The sequence below is a fragment of the Lytechinus pictus genome, chromosome 17, assembly GCF_037042905.1.
Source record: "Lytechinus pictus isolate F3 Inbred chromosome 17, Lp3.0, whole genome shotgun sequence".
NCBI classification, from domain to species: Eukaryota; Metazoa; Echinodermata; class Echinoidea; order Temnopleuroida; family Toxopneustidae; genus Lytechinus; species Lytechinus pictus.
In genome coordinates, this window is record NC_087261.1 from 2,507,773 (window position 1) to 2,527,061 (window position 19,289).

The 19,289-nt window shown below is 35.8% G+C and overlaps 1 protein-coding gene across 1 annotated transcript; it reads left to right on the forward strand.

The window, feature by feature from the left end:
* The first annotated feature begins 2,596 nt into the window (after window positions 1-2,596).
* Window positions 2,597-17,244, forward strand: LOC129279938 (COP9 signalosome complex subunit 5). Its single transcript, XM_064112543.1, has 8 exons — window positions 2,597-3,796; window positions 6,037-6,145; window positions 6,344-6,469; window positions 8,995-9,123; window positions 10,154-10,219; window positions 11,462-11,659; window positions 12,602-12,747; window positions 14,053-17,244. Exons 1-8 carry the CDS (start codon window positions 3,663-3,665, stop codon window positions 14,135-14,137), a joined length of 993 nt encoding a protein of 330 aa, XP_063968613.1. The 5' UTR covers window positions 2,597-3,662; the 3' UTR covers window positions 14,138-17,244.
* Window positions 17,245-19,289: the final 2,045 nt, after the last annotated feature.

The following is a 19,289-nucleotide window of genomic DNA, read 5'->3' on the forward strand; positions in this document are numbered from 1 at the left end:
ACCAAGCAGGGGTAGACTACAGAAAACATTGAAATCTCTAGTCTAGTGTCTGATCTTCTGATCATACATGAGGCATTTCCTATTCACTCTGGGGGTCTGGGGAAGGGAGTTGCTCACTCTTTCACAGTGGCGCCAGAGCACTCTGGGGCCATTTCATAAGAATTTAAGCTAGGGTAACTATTCCTTTAGAACAACAATGGTTACAGGGCTCAGCAGCCAATCACAATCAAGATTACCATGGTATTTACAATAATCTAAAAGCTATCGTAGGTGTAGTTGTAAACTGTTTATGAAACAAGGGCCGGGTGGGTGTTTCATAAAGCAGATCGTAAGATACAAATGACTTTACGCACGACTGGTGATCCTTTCTTGTGCTATGTGATATCTATACATGTATGTAATTGAGTTATGACCTAAGAACTTGTTCCAGTCGTGCGTAAAGTCGTTCATAACTTTACGATCAGCCTTATGAAACACCCACCAGGTCAGGCAAAGGTTTGGAAGGGCAAGCCATTGTGTGTTGACAACGGTTCAACCTTCCAAACTTGTTGGTTTAGAGCATTCAGACGCCACTATTGTCTAACATTATTTTTGGTAACAAAATTCCAACTTTATATGGAATATTACACAGATGTTATATAGAGAATTATGTAATTGAGCATATTGTATTCCAGGGAAGTCTTTGCCAAGAAATGTGTAATTGTTGAAGTATTCATTGTATATTTATTTGCTTGTGATATATCATATTGAGAATTCTTCTACCAATGTCTTCTTCAATTGGAAATATTTATCGACATATCAATATTTATTTTGAATTATTACCGTTAGCCGTGGTGACTTTAGATACAAGGGGCACGCAAGGGTCTTGGCAAGGACCGGTCTTTCGTGTTACCCATGCGCTGTATGAGGCGCTTTCTAGTAATGTAATTAAATCAGCACCACGAAAGACGGTCCTTGCAAAGCTCTTTTGTGCGATCAGCCCTAGGAGGCTCTGAATCAACTTTAGATAAAGATATCCTGCAACCTATTTTTTTCAAAATAAATTTTTTCGTGTGATATCATGAGGCTGTACATGTATTTTATAAATGACAAGAAGGTGAATATCATTGGAGGGGGGGGGGGGTAGTATTACGGATATCGTTATCCAGAAGTTTGTCAATAGCCACTCAGGAGTCGGGGATGGAGTTTCACAAAGATGTTTGTAAGTCATGCACAACTTTGTGTATGTCATTTATAAAGTCATTCTTAAATTACAATCAGCTTTATGAAACAGCCTTCTGGTGTATGAAGTGCCACGGTTGAGGGTACTACTAAAAAAGTGAATGAATTTAGCTGTGATTATTCAAGATATATTTTGTGCTAAGTACTGAAAAGTGACTTTACTGAAACCTTGATTATTGTGAGAATTCCTAATGAATGGCTTACAATTAGAATGTGTGTGTGTGATTCCAAATGTTTATAATAGAAGTGTCTTAAAAAGTTGTATAGATCAGTCGGTTGTGAGTATAATTTAATGTTCAGTATGCGTACATGTATAAATGAACTTGATTAAAAGTACTTGATAAAGCAATTTCTTTTGTGACAATGAAATTAAAGAATATTAATTAAAGAGACAGTGATACTGTTTTCTTAAAAATGAGAAAAAATATTATGTGATGTGTTGTTTCTGGTGTGCAATTATGCATAAGCTGTCTTGTATTCGATAGCAAATTAGAAATTTTACTTAATTGATGGGCCTGTTTCGTAAAACTTTTTTATAATAGCAAATTTGCAATAACAGTTAAAAGTCACTGAAATCTTTCAATCTGATTGGTTGATAGTCTATTTGGTATAGATATTGTGTATTTGCTATTATAACAAGTCTTTACAGGACCCTGTTCCTCATTTAAGAGCATTATGTTAAAAGAGCAAATATTATGAGGAAAAAACTTTGGTTTGATCAACACAGCACCCCCCCCCCTTTCCCCAATAAATAGATGAATACAGACCGCAAGGCAGAAAAGTTGGCCTATATGGTCTTCAGATTGAGCTGCCAAGTAAAAAACAAGTAAGATTTTTGAGCCAACCCCCCCAAATTACCTAATTTCATAGTTGTTTTCTTTTTCCTTTTTTTTTGCTTGTCAAACTTCTTGGTACCAAATTGACCTTCATTTTGTACTGAAGTCTTTTTTTTTTTGCTTGTCAAATTTCTCGGTCAAACCCCCTCTGTAAAACGCTAGACCCACCCCTGTAATCACTTCTGTATCACCATTTGAAACCCGCCTCGATGTGATAGCATGGTGTGCTTGTGTAATCATAAAAGTTCAGTGGATTTTGAGTCGTTTTTGTCTGTATGTTTTTTTATGTAACAACATATGTATAGTAAGTAACTTATGGTAATGACACAGGTAGCATCCCTCAGTTGTATCTCCTTGTTATACATTATGTGTCTCCTCAGTTCCAAATTTTACTGACTTGGGTAGCGGAACTGTGATTAATATCATTAAAAAAAATGCAACTATAATGATTATGTATGAATAGTGTATATGTTATATTGAAGAATGTACTTGGACAATCCCTTCTTCATATTTAATACCTAACATTTTTTTTTCTTGGGGGGGGGGGGGGCGGGGGTCCACATAAAAAAGGCAGAGCTGGTCAAATTAGAACTGCTTTCTTTCTTTCTGCTTGTCAAAATTTCTTGGATGACAATGTCAACCATTTTTTCAAGTTAATCATTTTTTTCTTTTACTTGACAGATCTAGAAGGGCATTTAAAAAACTTACTGACCCCTTATTTATCTTCATCATCATGCTGACCCCTCAGATGGTTAAGGCATTTGTCAGAAATTTTGAAAGTTAAAATTAATTTCTTGTAATGTAATGAATATTGTGGGATGCATGGGGGGGGGGTCAATTTGTCAAATTTTCTCAAGTAGCAGAAAAAAAACGATGCCTGACAAAGAAATGGTGACTTGTTATTTCATTTTGCGGACAAGAAAAGAATTTGAAAGAAAAAATATATTACAGGCTTGCAACTACAATTGTCACTGAGCTTGATCACCAATATGCTTTCATTAGATACTGGTCATCGATCTGCATGTATTTGGCATTAAAAAACACACACAAAAAAGCCCCTCAAAAACGAAACCAAATCAAACAGATTCAGATTTTATAGTTCTCCCCCCTTCTTTCTCTTTCCTTGATGGTTTTAATGGCAACCATATATCATGACTATTTTGCCAATCAAAGCTGTAAAAAATGATATATAGTTTCTTTTTTTGTTCTCTCCTTCAGTTTGTTTCTTTTCTATTCCCTTATTTTTTTTTTCATTTCTCTTTATATCTTCTATGAATTTTTTTCTCTCTTCTTTTCATTTTTTTTTTTGTTTTATCTATTTCTGTTCTTTTTTGTTTCCTTTTCTTTCTAGCTTTCCTTTCCTTTTTTCCTTTCCTTTTATTCCTTTTATTCTTTTCCTTTCTTTCCTTTTCTTTTCTTTTTCTTTTTCTTTCCTTTTCTTCTCTTTGCTTCTCTTCTCTTTTCTCTTTTGCCTATTTTATTATTATTAATTTCAGAAAAATAGGGGCTAACTCATAGAGATATAATTAGTATACATCTCTATGGGCTAACTCCAGTGACGACCTTGACTTTTCTCTCTGCGAAATTCTGAAGAAAATAGGTGACATGGATCGTGAGATAGCCCAAAAGACATGGGAAATGTCTAATAACGTTGAACTTGTTCAAAATGTTGATGAGATTTACAAGTACGACAAGAAACAACAACACGAGATACTGCAAGCAAAACCATGGTCGAAAGAGTAAGTTGTCCTCCCACAGTCAGACTAGTCCCAACCGTTGCAATCTGTGTTGTAAATTTAAGAGGGGATAGGCTTGCCACTGGCTTGCCTTGGCCGGCCACTTCACAATTCTACAAAAACACTTTTTCTTCGCACGCCATGGCCATGGCACGGCTAACTTCTGACTTTGGCATTGACAGGGGGAATAGCCATGGAAAAAAAACCCTAGACCTAGTAGTAGATTAATAAACAAGAATGACTGAGGAATAGCATAGGCCCTACAGTTATTTTTCCTTTGTCTTTCTGTCTTTGCACTGTCTGTGTCTTTTTTATGATGATTCATGATTGATGATTTTGAAAATGAAGTTTTGTTTTACCTGAGCTGATCATGCGTCAACATTGTCTGCTTCTCATTTGTGATTTGGGTAAATGATAAGAAGATGTTCCTGGAAGCTCAGCTGTTGATATGTATGATGGGGTGACCATAATTTGCGCACATTTTAAAAATTATCATGAAGTTGATTTTCAGTCAAAAAATTCTCATAGTTCACACAAAATTAATCAAAATCATAAATACCAGATGGAAGGCAAAATCCCAAAGTCAAATTCGCTTGATGAAATTATAAAGTAGGTCAAGGGTTTCGCTCGTATCGCGATCTAAAAATTCCATGGCGATCGACTAGTGCGTGCTTGGCTGAAAACTTGCCATTAAAAAGTGTGACCTTAATTTGCGCACGATCATTTTGCAAAGCTTTAGAAAAGAAATCAAACAGACAAACGTAAGATAATTATATCAGATGGAGGTTAAAATGGCATAAATTCGGTTGGTATCACATTTTACTTATTTGGAGACCTCTGCTTGCGAACTGGCGATTTCTTGATGATTGTCGAGAAGATCAGATTTTCTCGGAGCGGACGTAAAAGGTAACAAAATTCCCCAATGATTTGCCAATATTTTCACAAATTGAGACCTTGCCTTCAACAAAATTACCATACTGGATAATTTTGGGTGGCTTTTCTGTTGGTTATATAAGTTTTTCAAGATATTAATTAGATAAAGAGATATTCGACTGTGCGCAAAATTAGGTAACGCGCGAATTAAGGTCACACCACCATACAACATTCTTCCAGTAATGAATTAAGTCATGTTGTAATCAAACAAAACTCAAAAAGTTTGCAGCCACCTGCTGGACTTCGGTTGATATTGTAAACCGAATCGCCATGTTTTTACTTGCACCCTCCACCTTTTTTTTTGTAAATAACCTCCAACATCCAACGTCACTGTCGGCCATTGACTGCACATGCACCCATCCCAGTTTAGCTTCAAGTATGAGCTGCAAAAGGGATTATTTCTTCAAGGTGCAAGGTTCTAACTGGCATTCCTAAAATCATCTGAGCATGAAATTATAGACATCTATTTGGAATTTATCAGACTAACACCTTTTGTTTATTTAGCAAAAGATCTAATGGTTGTTTAATAGGGTTGAGCTGTGCACAGCTGTTGCCTTGAGGAATGTTGGCGCTAATAATAGATTTCATTAACCGCAGAATTATGAAATTTTCACCCCTTTTTTCCAAGCTCTAATTAGCCAAATATTTGCGCAGATTTCACAGTCGCTATGATGAATCTCTGTCGGTGCATTGTCGACAGAATTCAAACCACATCACGCATTGGCTTCAATATTGATGTTATGGTTCTACTTCAAGTTTCATTTGCACTTCGTCTTCTCTGCCTTTTTATATATGGACTGAAGCTACATGTAGCTATCAAAATACATTCGTACCTGTCAGTTCCCGGCAAAACCTGTAATGGTACGATAAAACACCAGAAGGTGGTCTGTATTCTGAGAGGAAGAAGAAGGTTTCACTAAACATTTGCATCCTAGGATTTTAATTGCTAACTTCAGTCCATGTTAAAGCTGCATACAAAACAATGAAGCTGATGTTAGACTGAGACTAGAAGCACAAATCCATCACACAGATGTTCTTGATGCCCAATGTAATTTATCTAACATTTTGGGGATCAATTGATTAGAGAATGTATTTGGGGAGAAAATTCAGCTCTGAAATCAATTAATTGTTGTAATTTTTTGCTTTGGTCTTGCTTTTATAAAGGGATTTCCACTTAAGGAGGAAAAATATATACACCCCTGTATATGTATTCTTTTCTTCCTAAGAAAATGTATTATTTGGCTTTATTAAACTGTTACATGTAAATCTCCTTACAAGTCTTCCTATTCTCTCTGCACCTTCATTGACAGCAACCAGTATTTCAAGTATATCAAGATCTCAGCCCTAGCACTGTTGAAGATGGTAATGCATGCAAGATCAGGAGGAACACTAGAGGTCATGGGACTGCTCCTTGGAAAGGTATAATACCTATGTATATTTTTAATTCCGTTTGCACACTTTCTATTATCTTTCTTTTTCTGCTGTCATGTACATCGCAAAGTTTTCTCATCTTGTTTCATTGATGAATTGCTGATTTATCTACACCCTTTTTCATTTAGACCAACTGGTCATAGGCCAAGTTATGAATATAAACCCTTTCCTTTTCACTATTTACAGGTTGATGGTGAGACGATGATAGTAATGGATTGCTTCGCTCTTCCTGTTGAAGGCACAGAGACGAGAGTCAATGCTCAGGCTGCTGCATATGAATATATGGCTGCTTATATTGAGAATGCCAAACATGTAAGTTCCTTGTGAATACAGTTGTGCTCAATAGTGAACCCTACCCCAAAACACACTCCATCATGCAGAGTGTTGAATGTAGACAACAGGGCAGTTCCATGGTTACAGAGTGACATTCAGAAACAACTTTTTTGCATTCAAAAAAAGATATCACCAATATTTGAATAGCTATTTGCCAAGAAGTGGTACCTGACAGTAGTTGCTGAAACCCACTTTTCAAAATGATAACATTTGTTATTTTGATCCACTGAATTAATGAGATGAATATTCATAAACATGGTTATGGAGTGACGCAAAATAGACATATATTTGAGGAGAAAACATATTGCTTATACTCTGAACTTTGAATTGCTATCATAAGTTTGATTTATTGATTGGATTCTATGTTGTTCTGGCTGTAATATGCTGCATTACATTATAAAATTGGTGTATTATTTCATTAATTACAACTTAAAACGTAAACCCATACCCGGTTACGGAGTGACATCAGAAATATCCTCTCACGAGCAGCGTAAAATGAACTTATATTTTAAAATTTTCGTTTGATATGATGTAAAATGATGACCTTCAGATTATCTAAGAGAAAATTTTACAAAACAAGCAATTGTTTTCTGTTAAATTGAAATTAAGTAAAAACCAATATATGAAGTCCCATATAAAGAATTTCTTGTATGGTTTGGATTCTCCTATAAGGAGATGCGTAAGAAAAAAAATTGTAGCTAATTATTTTCCCCTTTTGTATTTATGAAATTTCAGTTTTGAAAGAAAAATTTGATCCAGATTTGAAATAGAGTCAATACAAATTTTTGGAAAATGTCCACTTTTGCTTGGAATTGCCCAACACTACAATGTTCGAAAACAGTTTTATTGGATGTAATGTTTTATCACCTGACTTCACTATTGGACATCTAAAGCATGGCAGAACTTGAACACGTTTATTTTCTAGTGGGGTTCACTAACTAATTTTGAGCACGACTGTATATATATCTGCGTACTGAAAATGCAAGACATGTAAGGTCCTTATTATGAATATGTAGTTGCTTATTGAAAATACCAAACATATAGGCCCAAATTCACAAAGGTGGTTTTGAAAACCCACGGTTGAGTCCATGGTTTATGCAGATTTTCTGTATAAATTACGCTTAATTTAGTGCGTATCGGGCGCGTGTATAAAACATGTCCAATGCTGATGCGCGCATTTGTCACAGTGCGCCAAATTGACGCCTGTTACCATGGTTAGATACGCTATTTTATTCATGAGTCCACTCTTCAAACAGTGGACTCATGAATAAAATAGCATATCTAACCATGGTAACGGGCGTCAATTTGGCGCACTGTGACAAATGCGCGCATCAGCATTGGACATGTTTTATACACGCGCCTGATATGCGCTAAATTAAGCGTAATTTATACAGGAAATCTGCATAAACCACGGACTCAACCATGGGTTTTCAAAAACCACCTTTGTGAATTCGGGCCATAAAGGTTCTTATCATGATTATACATTTTAGTTGCTTATAAATTGAAAATGACAATTTTTTATGGTTTAATTATGGTTATATTTAAATCTGCTTTATCTACCACCTGTTTATATAGACTACAAGTTTGGTTTCTCTTGAATAATGAGACATAAATTTGTTTATATTGAAAATGCCAAACATGTAAGTTATTATTTGGTTCAAATTATGAATAGAGTCAAACCTACTGTACTGACCAATGGACTAAAAAGATCAAAAGTTGTATTCCATTTAATAATTCAACCCATTCAAACATGTATTATGTCCATTAAGTTCAGCTATTGGGTGTCTCATGCAGCTGTTTGTTAAGTTACGCACAATGTTACGAACGACTGGAACATGTTCTTAGGTGCTAAATCATTTAAGTACTAGGGATATATCTTAAAGCACAAGAAAAGGTCACCAGTCGTTCTTAAAGTCATTCGTAACTAGCAATCAGCTTTATGAAACACCCACCTGCTTAGAAAGACCACTATTCCTGTCTTCCTTCTTTGAAGGTCTTTATCCACAGGTTTCACTGTATATTTACTACTTATATTGAAAACACAAAACATGTAAGTGCCCAGACCCAGGTCTGCACTGGCAAGGGCCTTCAGTATGCAAGTCATTGTAGGCTACCCATTCAGATCCTTCGATGGCGCAGTCACAGTTTGCTGACGATAGCCGTCCGGTGAGTTGAAAACAGCTGTTTTTATGATTTTTGTACCAGCTTTCTGTATGTGGTTCATAAAGGAATCCGTAAAACGGCTGTTTTCAACTCACCTTGTGGACATCGTAGGGGAAATGTGACTGCAGCATAAGTCAAGTAAAGGATATGTATTGTACCTTGTATCATACCTTGTTGTGGGCGTAAAGTTTTACCTATAAAACTTGTTTGCCCCTCTCCTTCCAATTTCTTGAAGTCAGTAAATATGCGCAGCAGACTACCCAGACCCTTTCAGTGATGTTGGTAATTCTTATTGTTATTTACAAACCCTACTATGTTTTTAATTGTCCTTATGATTACAGGTTGGACGTTTAGAAAATGCTATAGGTTGGTATCACAGTCATCCTGGATATGGGTGCTGGCTATCAGGTATTGATGTAGGAACACAGATGTTAAATCAACAGTTTCAAGAACCTTTTGTGGCCATTGTGGTAGGTGTATTTCTTCAATTATAATGCATTATTATTATTATTATGAATATAAAGCAAATTGCACATCATATTATCATTTAACCATTAACGTCACTATGTGCTTCTAAAGGACTTTGGATATTAGATGCTTTATTAGCCTGGAAGATTTTACAGTGGACAAGCATTTCAAGGAACTATAATTCCTGCCAGGTACCCATGTACCTCACCTGAGTCGAGTGTAGCAAATGTAGCTTTATGTCCTACGAAAGGACATTTGTGTTGCAGCAGGGATTTGAACCTGGTACCTTGTGATTCAATGTCCAGAGATTTATCCACTGGACCATGAAAGTTTAAATCCCTGAGCCCCGTAACACAGAGGTTTGCAATGGATTGCAAATAGTGATTGAAAGCACGATTCTGATTGGTTCCTGGTCTGTAGTTTGAACATAATGTGTATGAAATAGTGAGCTTGATTGGCCATTGCAAAACACAGCTCTGGTTTATGACTTCTGGGAATTTCAGTTAGCCTCATGCATTTGATTTAAATGGTATGATATTCTATCCAAGTACATATTATTTTATACGCCCGTGGGACGTATTATGGTATTGCGCTTGGTGTCCGTCCGTCCGTTATTTTTTCCTTGTAAACGCTCATATAATTTGATGTGTATGATACTAACGTGGATCCCAGAAATCCTATTGATTTTGAGGTCAGAAGGTCAAGGTCACAGTTACATGTTTTCATCTTACCCTTCTGAAGTCCTTGTAAACGCGATAACTTTAGTTTAACTTAACCTAGGCTAATATAATTTGGTGTGTATGATACTAGTATGGATCCCAGGAATTCTATTGATTCTGAGGTCAGAAGGTCAAAGGGGAAGTTGCCACCTTCCACTTTTCTTGCTTGATCAATAACTCTAATTTCTGTGTTACAGGCGGGCGTATTATGTGCTCGCTGTAGCGACACTCTTGTTGTCACATGCAGTTTGATACATAAAAATCTTAGATAACATTTAGTTACCAGCTTAAGTATGGCTTGTTTTTCATACAGGTTGATCCGGTCAGGACAATATCTGCAGGAAAGGTCAATATCGGTGCTTTCAGAACGTATCCAAAGGTAATGTTTCTAGGTTGAACTCTGCCACCCTGGCTCACCAGAATGCCACTGATGGGATTGGGTTCTTTTATCACTTCTGATGTTGTGATGATACAAGTATCAACCGAGCAGTAGTTCATCTGAGACTGAAACTTTTACTATTCCTTTTATTTCACTGAAATTGAACTTTTAAAGTTGGATTCAGCCTCGTTCATACAATTACAAAGCTCAGGAACATTCGGTGTATATTGTAATTCTATGGGGTATAAGGTGTAAAAAAAAAATACCTGGGCAACATTTGCGTACTTTAAAGGTCAAGTCCACCCCAGGAAAATTATGACTTGAATAAATAGAGAAAAATCAGATCTTTTTGTTTTGATTTTCAGAAAAAAAACTAGCATAGTGCTGAAAATTTCATCAAAATCGGATGTAAAATAAGAAAGTTATGACATTTTAAAGTTTTGCTTATTTTTCACAAAACAGTTATATGCACAACTTAGTGACATGTAAATGAGAGAGTCGATGATGTCCATCACTCACTATTTCTTTTGTTTTATATTGTTTGAATTATACAATATTTCAATTTTCACCAATTTGACATTAAGGACCAACTTAACTGAGCCGTAAGATGTTATAACAAAGGTAATACCACATGTTCAGGGAGGAATAAAACTTTGTCTCACTGGACAATGTGGAGAAAATTAGAATAATTCATATTTCATATAATAAAATACAAAAGAAATAGTGAGTGAGTGATGTCATCAGTTCCCTCATTTGCATACCGAACAGAATGTGCATGTAACTGTTTTGTGAAATTAAGCGAAACTTAAAAATGTCATAACTTTCTTATTTTACATCCGATTTTGATGAAATTTTAGGTGTTATGCTTGTTGGATTTTTCTCTTATTATTCAAATCAACTTTTTGCTGGGGTGGACTTTTCCTTTAAGGGGACAAAATGTGTTTTCCAAGCAGATCCTTGTTAAAATTTAGTGTGAAATAAATTTTGTCATAAGTTGTGCTGATGAAATAAGTAAAAGTTTGGACATAAACAGACAGACAATAAGAAGTTTATTAAAGAATGATAGTGAATTTCATTCAAATGTCCTTATCCTTTTCTGATTTCTATCAAACCTTCAAGTATATTTTTTTCAATGTCCGTCCCCCCCCCCTCTTTCGTTAAAATCATTTTTTTTTCTTCCAAAATTGTGTCCCTGTTTAACGAAAGTGTACTTTTCTCCTCCCCCACCCTTCCCCATCCCAGGGATACAAACCACCTGATGATGGACCGTCAGAATACCAGACCATTCCACTCAACAAGATAGAAGACTTTGGTGTCCATTGCAAGCAGTATTACAGTTTAGAGATCTCATACTTCAAATCAGCTCTGGATCGTAAGCTGCTAGAATCACTCTGGAATAAGTACTGGGTCAACACACTCAGCTCATCAAGTTTACTTACAGTAAGTCAACGGATTGATGCGATGCTTTGCATGATTTTTTTTTAAAGTGAAAATGCTCAATAATGATTTCAACTTTATTTAGAGACCGATCTCTTATGGTTTACAATGAGTGTTGTACAATGACTACTTAGCTTGTTGTACACGATTAAATGGGAGGCTGAATGTACAAAGTTTGTACCGTTGCACACGTACCGTATAAAATGTACTTTTCCACGGCTTAGGTGTCTCAATTTTTTTGATTTTGTTAATTGCTCTAAACTGCAGTTATAATGCGCACTTGGGGATTTTGCTAATTTCTTTCACCTGTCAATTCTAACCTCATTTTCATAGATTAGTGTAGGAAAAATTGATTATTGTTCGTATCTTCGTTAAATTCTGAGGCGTTGTACAACACAAATATTCTTATTCATGCTATGCTATGGTGGTCAGCGGCGATCAGAACCGTCCAACACTCAAAATTTCTGTCTGACACTCAATGCAATAGGACACCTGCCTGCCCAGTAGTAACTTACACAGAAAGTTATTAAAAAATGATAAAGTTTACTAGCTTTCTTTCCCCTGAGGCAAGGTGTCAGGCAATTTTCTAACCACGACTAAAATGTCCCCAATGACAACCCTGTTTACAACTCTAACCCATTTCTCTTATCTACTCCCCTACCACTCACTGTCACCCTTTCTCTCTCTCTTTTTTTTCTTCCTCTTCTCCATATCCCTCTCTACCCTTATTCTTTTTCTTCTTGTTTCCTTCCCCTGTACTTTTCATATTTTCTCTTCTCTCTCTCTCTTTCTCTTTCACTTCTTAAACAATTCTCTCATCTTCACATCTCCCATTCTCCCTTTTTCCTCTCCTCCATTTTCTCATACATCACTTCCTCTCTACTGTCCAATGTTACCCTTTGCGTCCCTTCCGCTCCCTCTCACTCACATACATCCCTCTGATAGAATGCTGACTATACGATAGGTCAAGTGTCAGATCTTTCAGAGAAGCTTGAGAATGCTGAGAGTCAGTTAGGGCGGGGTAGCTTCATGCTTGCTGTTGATCATGAAAAGAAGGCTGAAGACAAACTAGGAAAAGCTACAAGAGATAGGTAAGTAATACTTCTACTTGTGGATACGTCGTGGTGTAGTGGCTCAGTCACTTGAATCGTTAACCATGGGTCGAGGGTTCAAATCCCACTCGGTGCTTATGTTCTTTGGCAAGGTACTTATCCACGTTTGCCACTCTCCACCCATGTGTTAAATGGGCACCCTGTAGGATGTGAACATCAATGTGATTAGATTGGCACGTGTGCCCTGATAAACAGTTGCCTGGCCAGGATACTCCCCAGGGAGTGGCGATGGTGTACTTTTTATGTGTCGAACAGTGATGGATCCTATGACTGGGGTAATAATGATTACAATGAAAAGCGCCTAGAAGCACTATGTAACTATTATTATCATCATTTACTACATACTCCCAGGATACTGCCCAACTCCAGTAAACATGGTCAAACAGGCAAATATGAACTTCTTTTTTGATATCTAGCACTCTCATGTAGGAATCATTCAGTTCCTCACAAGAGAGCCTTTGAAGACTTATCTTAAAAATTTAGTGTTGGTTTTTCAGGAAGCCACAAAAAGATTATTTTATGAGATTTTCAGTCCATTCTACACTTTAGAAATGGTTTCCAAAAATAAATAAAATATGTATTTATTTTGATTTTTGTCAGGAATCCTTAATTTTCTTTTTAAAGGCCAAGTTCACCCAAGAAAAATGGTGATATGAATCAATAGAGAAAAATCAAACTAGCAGGATGCTGAACATTTCATCAAAATCGGATGTAAAATAAGAAAGTTATGACTTTTTAAAGTTTCAATTATTTTTCACAAAAGTGTTACATGCACATCCTGGTCGGTATGCAAATGAGACAGTTGATGACGTCCCTCACTATTTCTTTTTTTTATTTATTTGAATTATACTAGTACAATATTTCATTTTATAACAGATTTTACAAAAAGTACCAACTTGACTGAACCATATAGTATTAAACATTGCTAATTTCATATCTTCAGGGAGGAATTAATCGTCTCACTTGACAATGAGGAGAAAATTTGAATATTTCATATAATAAAATACAAAAGAAATAGTGAGTGGATGACATAATTTTTTTTTCTCATTTGCATACTGACCAGGATGTGCATATAACTGTTTTGTGAAATTAAGTGAAACTTTAAAATGTCATAACTTTATTATTTTGCATCGGATTTTGATGAAATTTTCAGTGTTATGCTTGTTGGATTTCTTCTCTTTTTATCAAAATCAACTCTTTGTTGTGGTGGGCTTTTCCTTTAAATAAAAAATTGCATACCATGCTTTATGCCTTATTATTGTCCTTTCTTCTTTGCCCCCTCAGCTGCAAGTCCACCATAGAGGTCATCCATGGTCTCATGTCACAGGTCATCAAGAACAGATTATTCAACCAGGTCCACAATCGCTGAGAAATGAGGCATTCTTGTTCATTTGTAGGAAATCATAATATTTACACAGGACTTTAGGTTGTGATGTTTGCTCATTCAAAATAGCCTCCAAGGAGGCCCTGTAACTCAAAGCTCTGTGATTAATGATAGGAAGGATATCTGTGACTAATTGTATTGGTCATTATGTACAATTGATCACAGTGCTCATTCATAAAAGCAAATGCTTATCAAATGTTACAGGATGTATTTTTACAAAAATGTTTATAATTTACAGCCACCTTACGATTGGCCTTACACCCAGTTTTGGAATAAAAAATTATAACAGTTGATGAGAATATTAAATCGTAGAACAAACTAGAGCCCAAACTTCTGAATTGTAGTATGAAAATTTATTGTTATTTCATTAATCTTCATAGGTATGAATTCGAATTCAATTCAGAATTGTAATGACGTCATAGCAGTCGTAACATTAGCTATGATCTTAACCACTTTTAACCATTTCTGCCAACTGAATATATATGCTACTATTAAAAAATTTGATATCAGAATTCTGATATTTATCCTTGAGGCCCCGATAAGATATTTATGTTTATGTCATAAAAAATGTCAAATTGATGTTTCTTCCAAAATCGGGTCGTAGGTCAGTCGTGAGGTGTGTGGTGGACTTTAGATACTACTTTCCTGGTAACTTGTCTTGTGATAAACTTGTTTTACTGCAAGACAGAGGTTTTGAGTACCCTAAATCCTGATCAAGTCATACAAGTATGACCGTGTACTCAGATGCCTGTTAACAAGAATTTCATCTATGGAGATCAGATTCAACTTGAGCTTTTTGGGAATAAAATGATAGATAATCTGGGGCTCGTTTCATAAATATTTTTTCTAACAAGTTAGATCTGACAGCTTTCCTTGATTTTGATTGGCTGAGGAGCACAGTTCCTATGGAAACTGTCGGGTAAAACAGGCTATGTTTGATAAAACATCCGACAAGTCCTGGGCCCCGTCTTACAAAGAGTTACGATTGATCCAATCGATCGTAACTTTATGGAAATCCATCAGTGTCATATTTTTTTCTACAGGAAATTTGCAAAATGTCCTTTGTAAACAAAAGAAAACACACCAAATTGTCAAGAAATCAATGACTTAATGGATATACACTCATATCTAGAACAATTTTTGAACAAACATGCATTTCATATGTTGACTTTGCTGGCTTTCCATAGTTGTGATTGATTGGATCAATCGCAACACTTTGTAAGACGGGCCCCTGCTGGTGAAGTGCTCCTCTGATTTGACCCTTCATCATGTTTAATTTATCTCTCTTTCTTCTCTGGTCATTACACAAGACCTGTCCAGTGGGGGGTAAAAGATCTGGCTTTGGGGTAAAAGGACTCCAGATCTTCGGCAGTGCATGGCTCTGGTAGGAGGGGGCATACCAGATGGTTTTGCATGTTTAATTTATCAAACAGCTTTATAAAACATCTCCAGCACTTGTAAAGTATAAGAAATATCAATTCAAGAAATATTAGCTGTTATTAACTCTGTATAACTAATGCATTTCAAAAGAGAACGTGTGTAATAGAAAAATAGCTCCCATGAGACTTGTGTTGTACACGTCAGAGAGACATAGATCTATATCATCACTTTAACTATCAGTTTTCAAGTAGGAACAGCAAGATATACTCCTACTGCAGTAGAAATGGTATCAAGATTTTCAGTATGTTTTATATCTAAGCATTTGATACATCATTGGAAGTGATGGTAAGGTCAAGGATGAAAAGAAATTACAAGTGTCTCTGATAGAAGATCATACCTCTAATGGCCTTTTGAAATGCAAGTGTTTGATGTCTGTAAAGGTAACTCGTGGAACTGCTCAGTATTTTGGCAAGCTCATTCAGTGAGGGTAAATGTGTTCTCCAATTGTACAGTAGGGATCCTCTAATAGATCGCTGTGCTGTGATGATGGTCCTGATAAATCCATGGAAAAATGATGAAGACTTCAAGATAATCCTCTACAATCCAACTTCAGTAATAAATTCATTTTTGTGAAAGGAGAACATAATATTGAAAATGAAGTGTTGAAAGATATTGCACAAATAAATTATGGCTGATTGAAAAATGAGAACACTGAGACCATGTAAATGTCAAATTAGCAACTTGGTAAGAAGATTTCAATAAGTGGTCAAGAAATATCTCCCATCAAAATAAAATATTTAGTATGGAATTTGTGATATTCTTCAAAGCACGGCTTTCTACATGAGAAGGGTGTTATAACATTGATAGTCTATTGATATATGTCTTTGTAAAAGTAAAAATACCAACATGATCCTGACTAAAATCGTTTTGTGTATGGGAGCAAAGGAGTTGTCCAATCATAGGTTCATGTACCTTGTCAAAAGTTAGAGCCGCGCCTTTTGCCTGGGAATCCCGCAAGCGGCTATCTCACTGTTCATCATAGACAAACAACATTACGGAATGCAGGAAAGTTACTATGAAAAGACGCATAGTGCCTTTACTGTGGAATTCCTGCTAAAAGACCCATCAGAAACGTTTGACAAGGTACCTTACTATCATAGTAACATACCAATCTGGTCAATTAGATATCCCTATCGGGGTAGTGTTGAAAAGTTCATATGATTTTTTGAATTGTTTTGTTTTCAATTTATTCAAAGTTCTACCAATCTACTCTCCTGTTTTGTGATTTGACTATTTTCTGTTCAAACAACTTTGTATTTGATTTGGATTCTTGTTCATAATGATTTGGTCAAACATTTCTAGCTGTTGAAATGAATCTGAAAAAAAAATATGTATAACCCATGTTGGAAAATTTGTGTTTTTTATCCTCATTTGTATTTCTTTTGTGAGTATTCTTCTACTTTACAGGAAAAATAGCATGTTGACTCAATCCTATTTCTTAAATCAATATAGATAAAATGTTAGTCATAGATTTATTCACTAAACACTTAACCCTAAAAGGACTGGGCTAATTGCGATGTATTGAGGATGGGGGGGGGGGGGGCATGATGGTTAATTTGTAGGTCTATTTTCCTCACAAGTCTATATAAATGATGCATTTTTTATTTCACATTGTTACTGCTATATACTATTAAAGGGATATCCGAATACAAGCCTTTTTTCCTGTATTGTTGGTTGATTTATGTTTTTGAATGAAGTTTTTCAAGACTGTGCCCACTGTATATAGTTGCCAGATGCAAGTTTTTGGGACTCCTTGATTACATAATGGGATGCACTAGCGTACCTACGGGGGGGGGGGGGGGCAGAGGGGCAGTCTGCCCCCCCCCCCCTGACGAGCCACCACCCATGCATGTATCCCTGCCCCCCCCCCCCCGACGAGCTTGAAAGACCTTTTTGCCCCCCCTGACGAAAATCCTAGGTATGCCACTGATGGGATGGATGGGGATCCAGGACCATTGCACAAATAGTCAAGTTTAGATGCTACTAAAAATGAAATTAAAGTTTAGATGCTACTAAAAATGAAATCAAAGTTTAAATGCTACTAAAAAATGAAATTCAAGTCACTAATATGTGCTTCATTTTGGTTGAAAATCAACATTGTGGCGTAAAGTGGGCCTTGTGGCATTACCGTGAATTCTGTAATGCAGTCTCACAAAACCTGCGCATCTTAATAACATGTCCACTATCATAACCAGTAGATTAACATTTTTAAAGAGTTTCTTTAGGCTGAAAAATAAGCATATCTACAATAAATTCCTAGAAATTAAATCAAAATTTTGTGGAATAGGGTATGTGCATGCCATCATGAATATGCGATAGATGAGCTGATGATGGCCTGTCTTCACTTTTTTCTTAATATTTTATTAGGCCAACATGAAATCTTAATTATTTCATACGTTCATACAGGAGTGTAAAAATATGAATCCTTTGTAACAAAGTAAATATAAGGAATTATTTTCTCATGTAAGTCAGTTGTCATATTTTTGCATTCTTGGAGGACAAAATATGAATAAACTAAATTTCATACAATCAAAATACAAAAGAAATAGTGGGGATATAATATCAGCTCACCCATTGTATATGCATCATGTTCATTGACATGTACATGTATGGAACCTCTTTCTCCGAACTAATGCAAAATTTTGAAAAGCCATTATAATTATTTTATCCTATTTTGATTAAACTTTCAGTGTTTTATTCAGGGTGCCCTAAGCACGATTTTTAAATAGGGGGTGCTGGGGTTTTGTTAAAGAAATTACACTAAGCCCTCCCTCCCCCCCCCCCCAAAAAAAAAAAAGTCACTCCAAGTTGATGGGGGTTTCTAATATTAAGTTTGACAAGCAGAAAAAAGGTACTGCCAAAATCTTCATTTGGGAGCAACAACCCCCTCCCTGTTATTTCTTTGCTTATCAACCTGATTTCCAGGGGTGCTGCCTTAAATGTAGCACCCCCTGAAAAAATCTTGGGGGGGTGCTTCAGCACCCCAGCTTACCGGGGCCATAGTTATATTTTTCTGATTTCAGTTGAAATCACATTATTTTCAAACTAGAATTCCCTCTTTAATTACAACATTGAGTTATTCTTGCTCTCTCACAATTCTCTTGATTCTTTGCAGTACTATCATCACTAATAAAGGAGTATAAAGAATAAAAAAACATATTTCAAGGGAGTAAATGGAAGCAGGGTTGTATTTTGTTTATTCTTCAACACTAAATAGTTAAATTATTTACTGAACTGACCTCTTCGGGCAGATAGGTACTGTACTTAAGTGAATGTGCACAATCCGAGTAGATTAAGCTACAATATCGTAAATAAAATACAAAGACATGAATATACCAAATAAACATTATAAGTCTAGTTAACATGCTATAAATCTATAGTATTTTTCAATGAGATACTCGACACTCATCATTTTTCAATACCAAATGGGTTTACAACATAGGCCTAATAACAGCAGGCTTATTGATCCATGCAACGCAGGCATAGAAACAACATCATTACTTAAAAATTCATACTGATAGTACACACTCTTCTTCCCATATCATCTTTGGTTCAATAACGCCATATTAAACTTTAAACCAAAAAGTTGAAAATGTAATTTATACTGCGTATTACATACATGTACATAATTATATACAACTTGATATAAGGACAGTGTCGAATTATTGGCAGTTTGTTGGGGGAATGCATGAAAGTC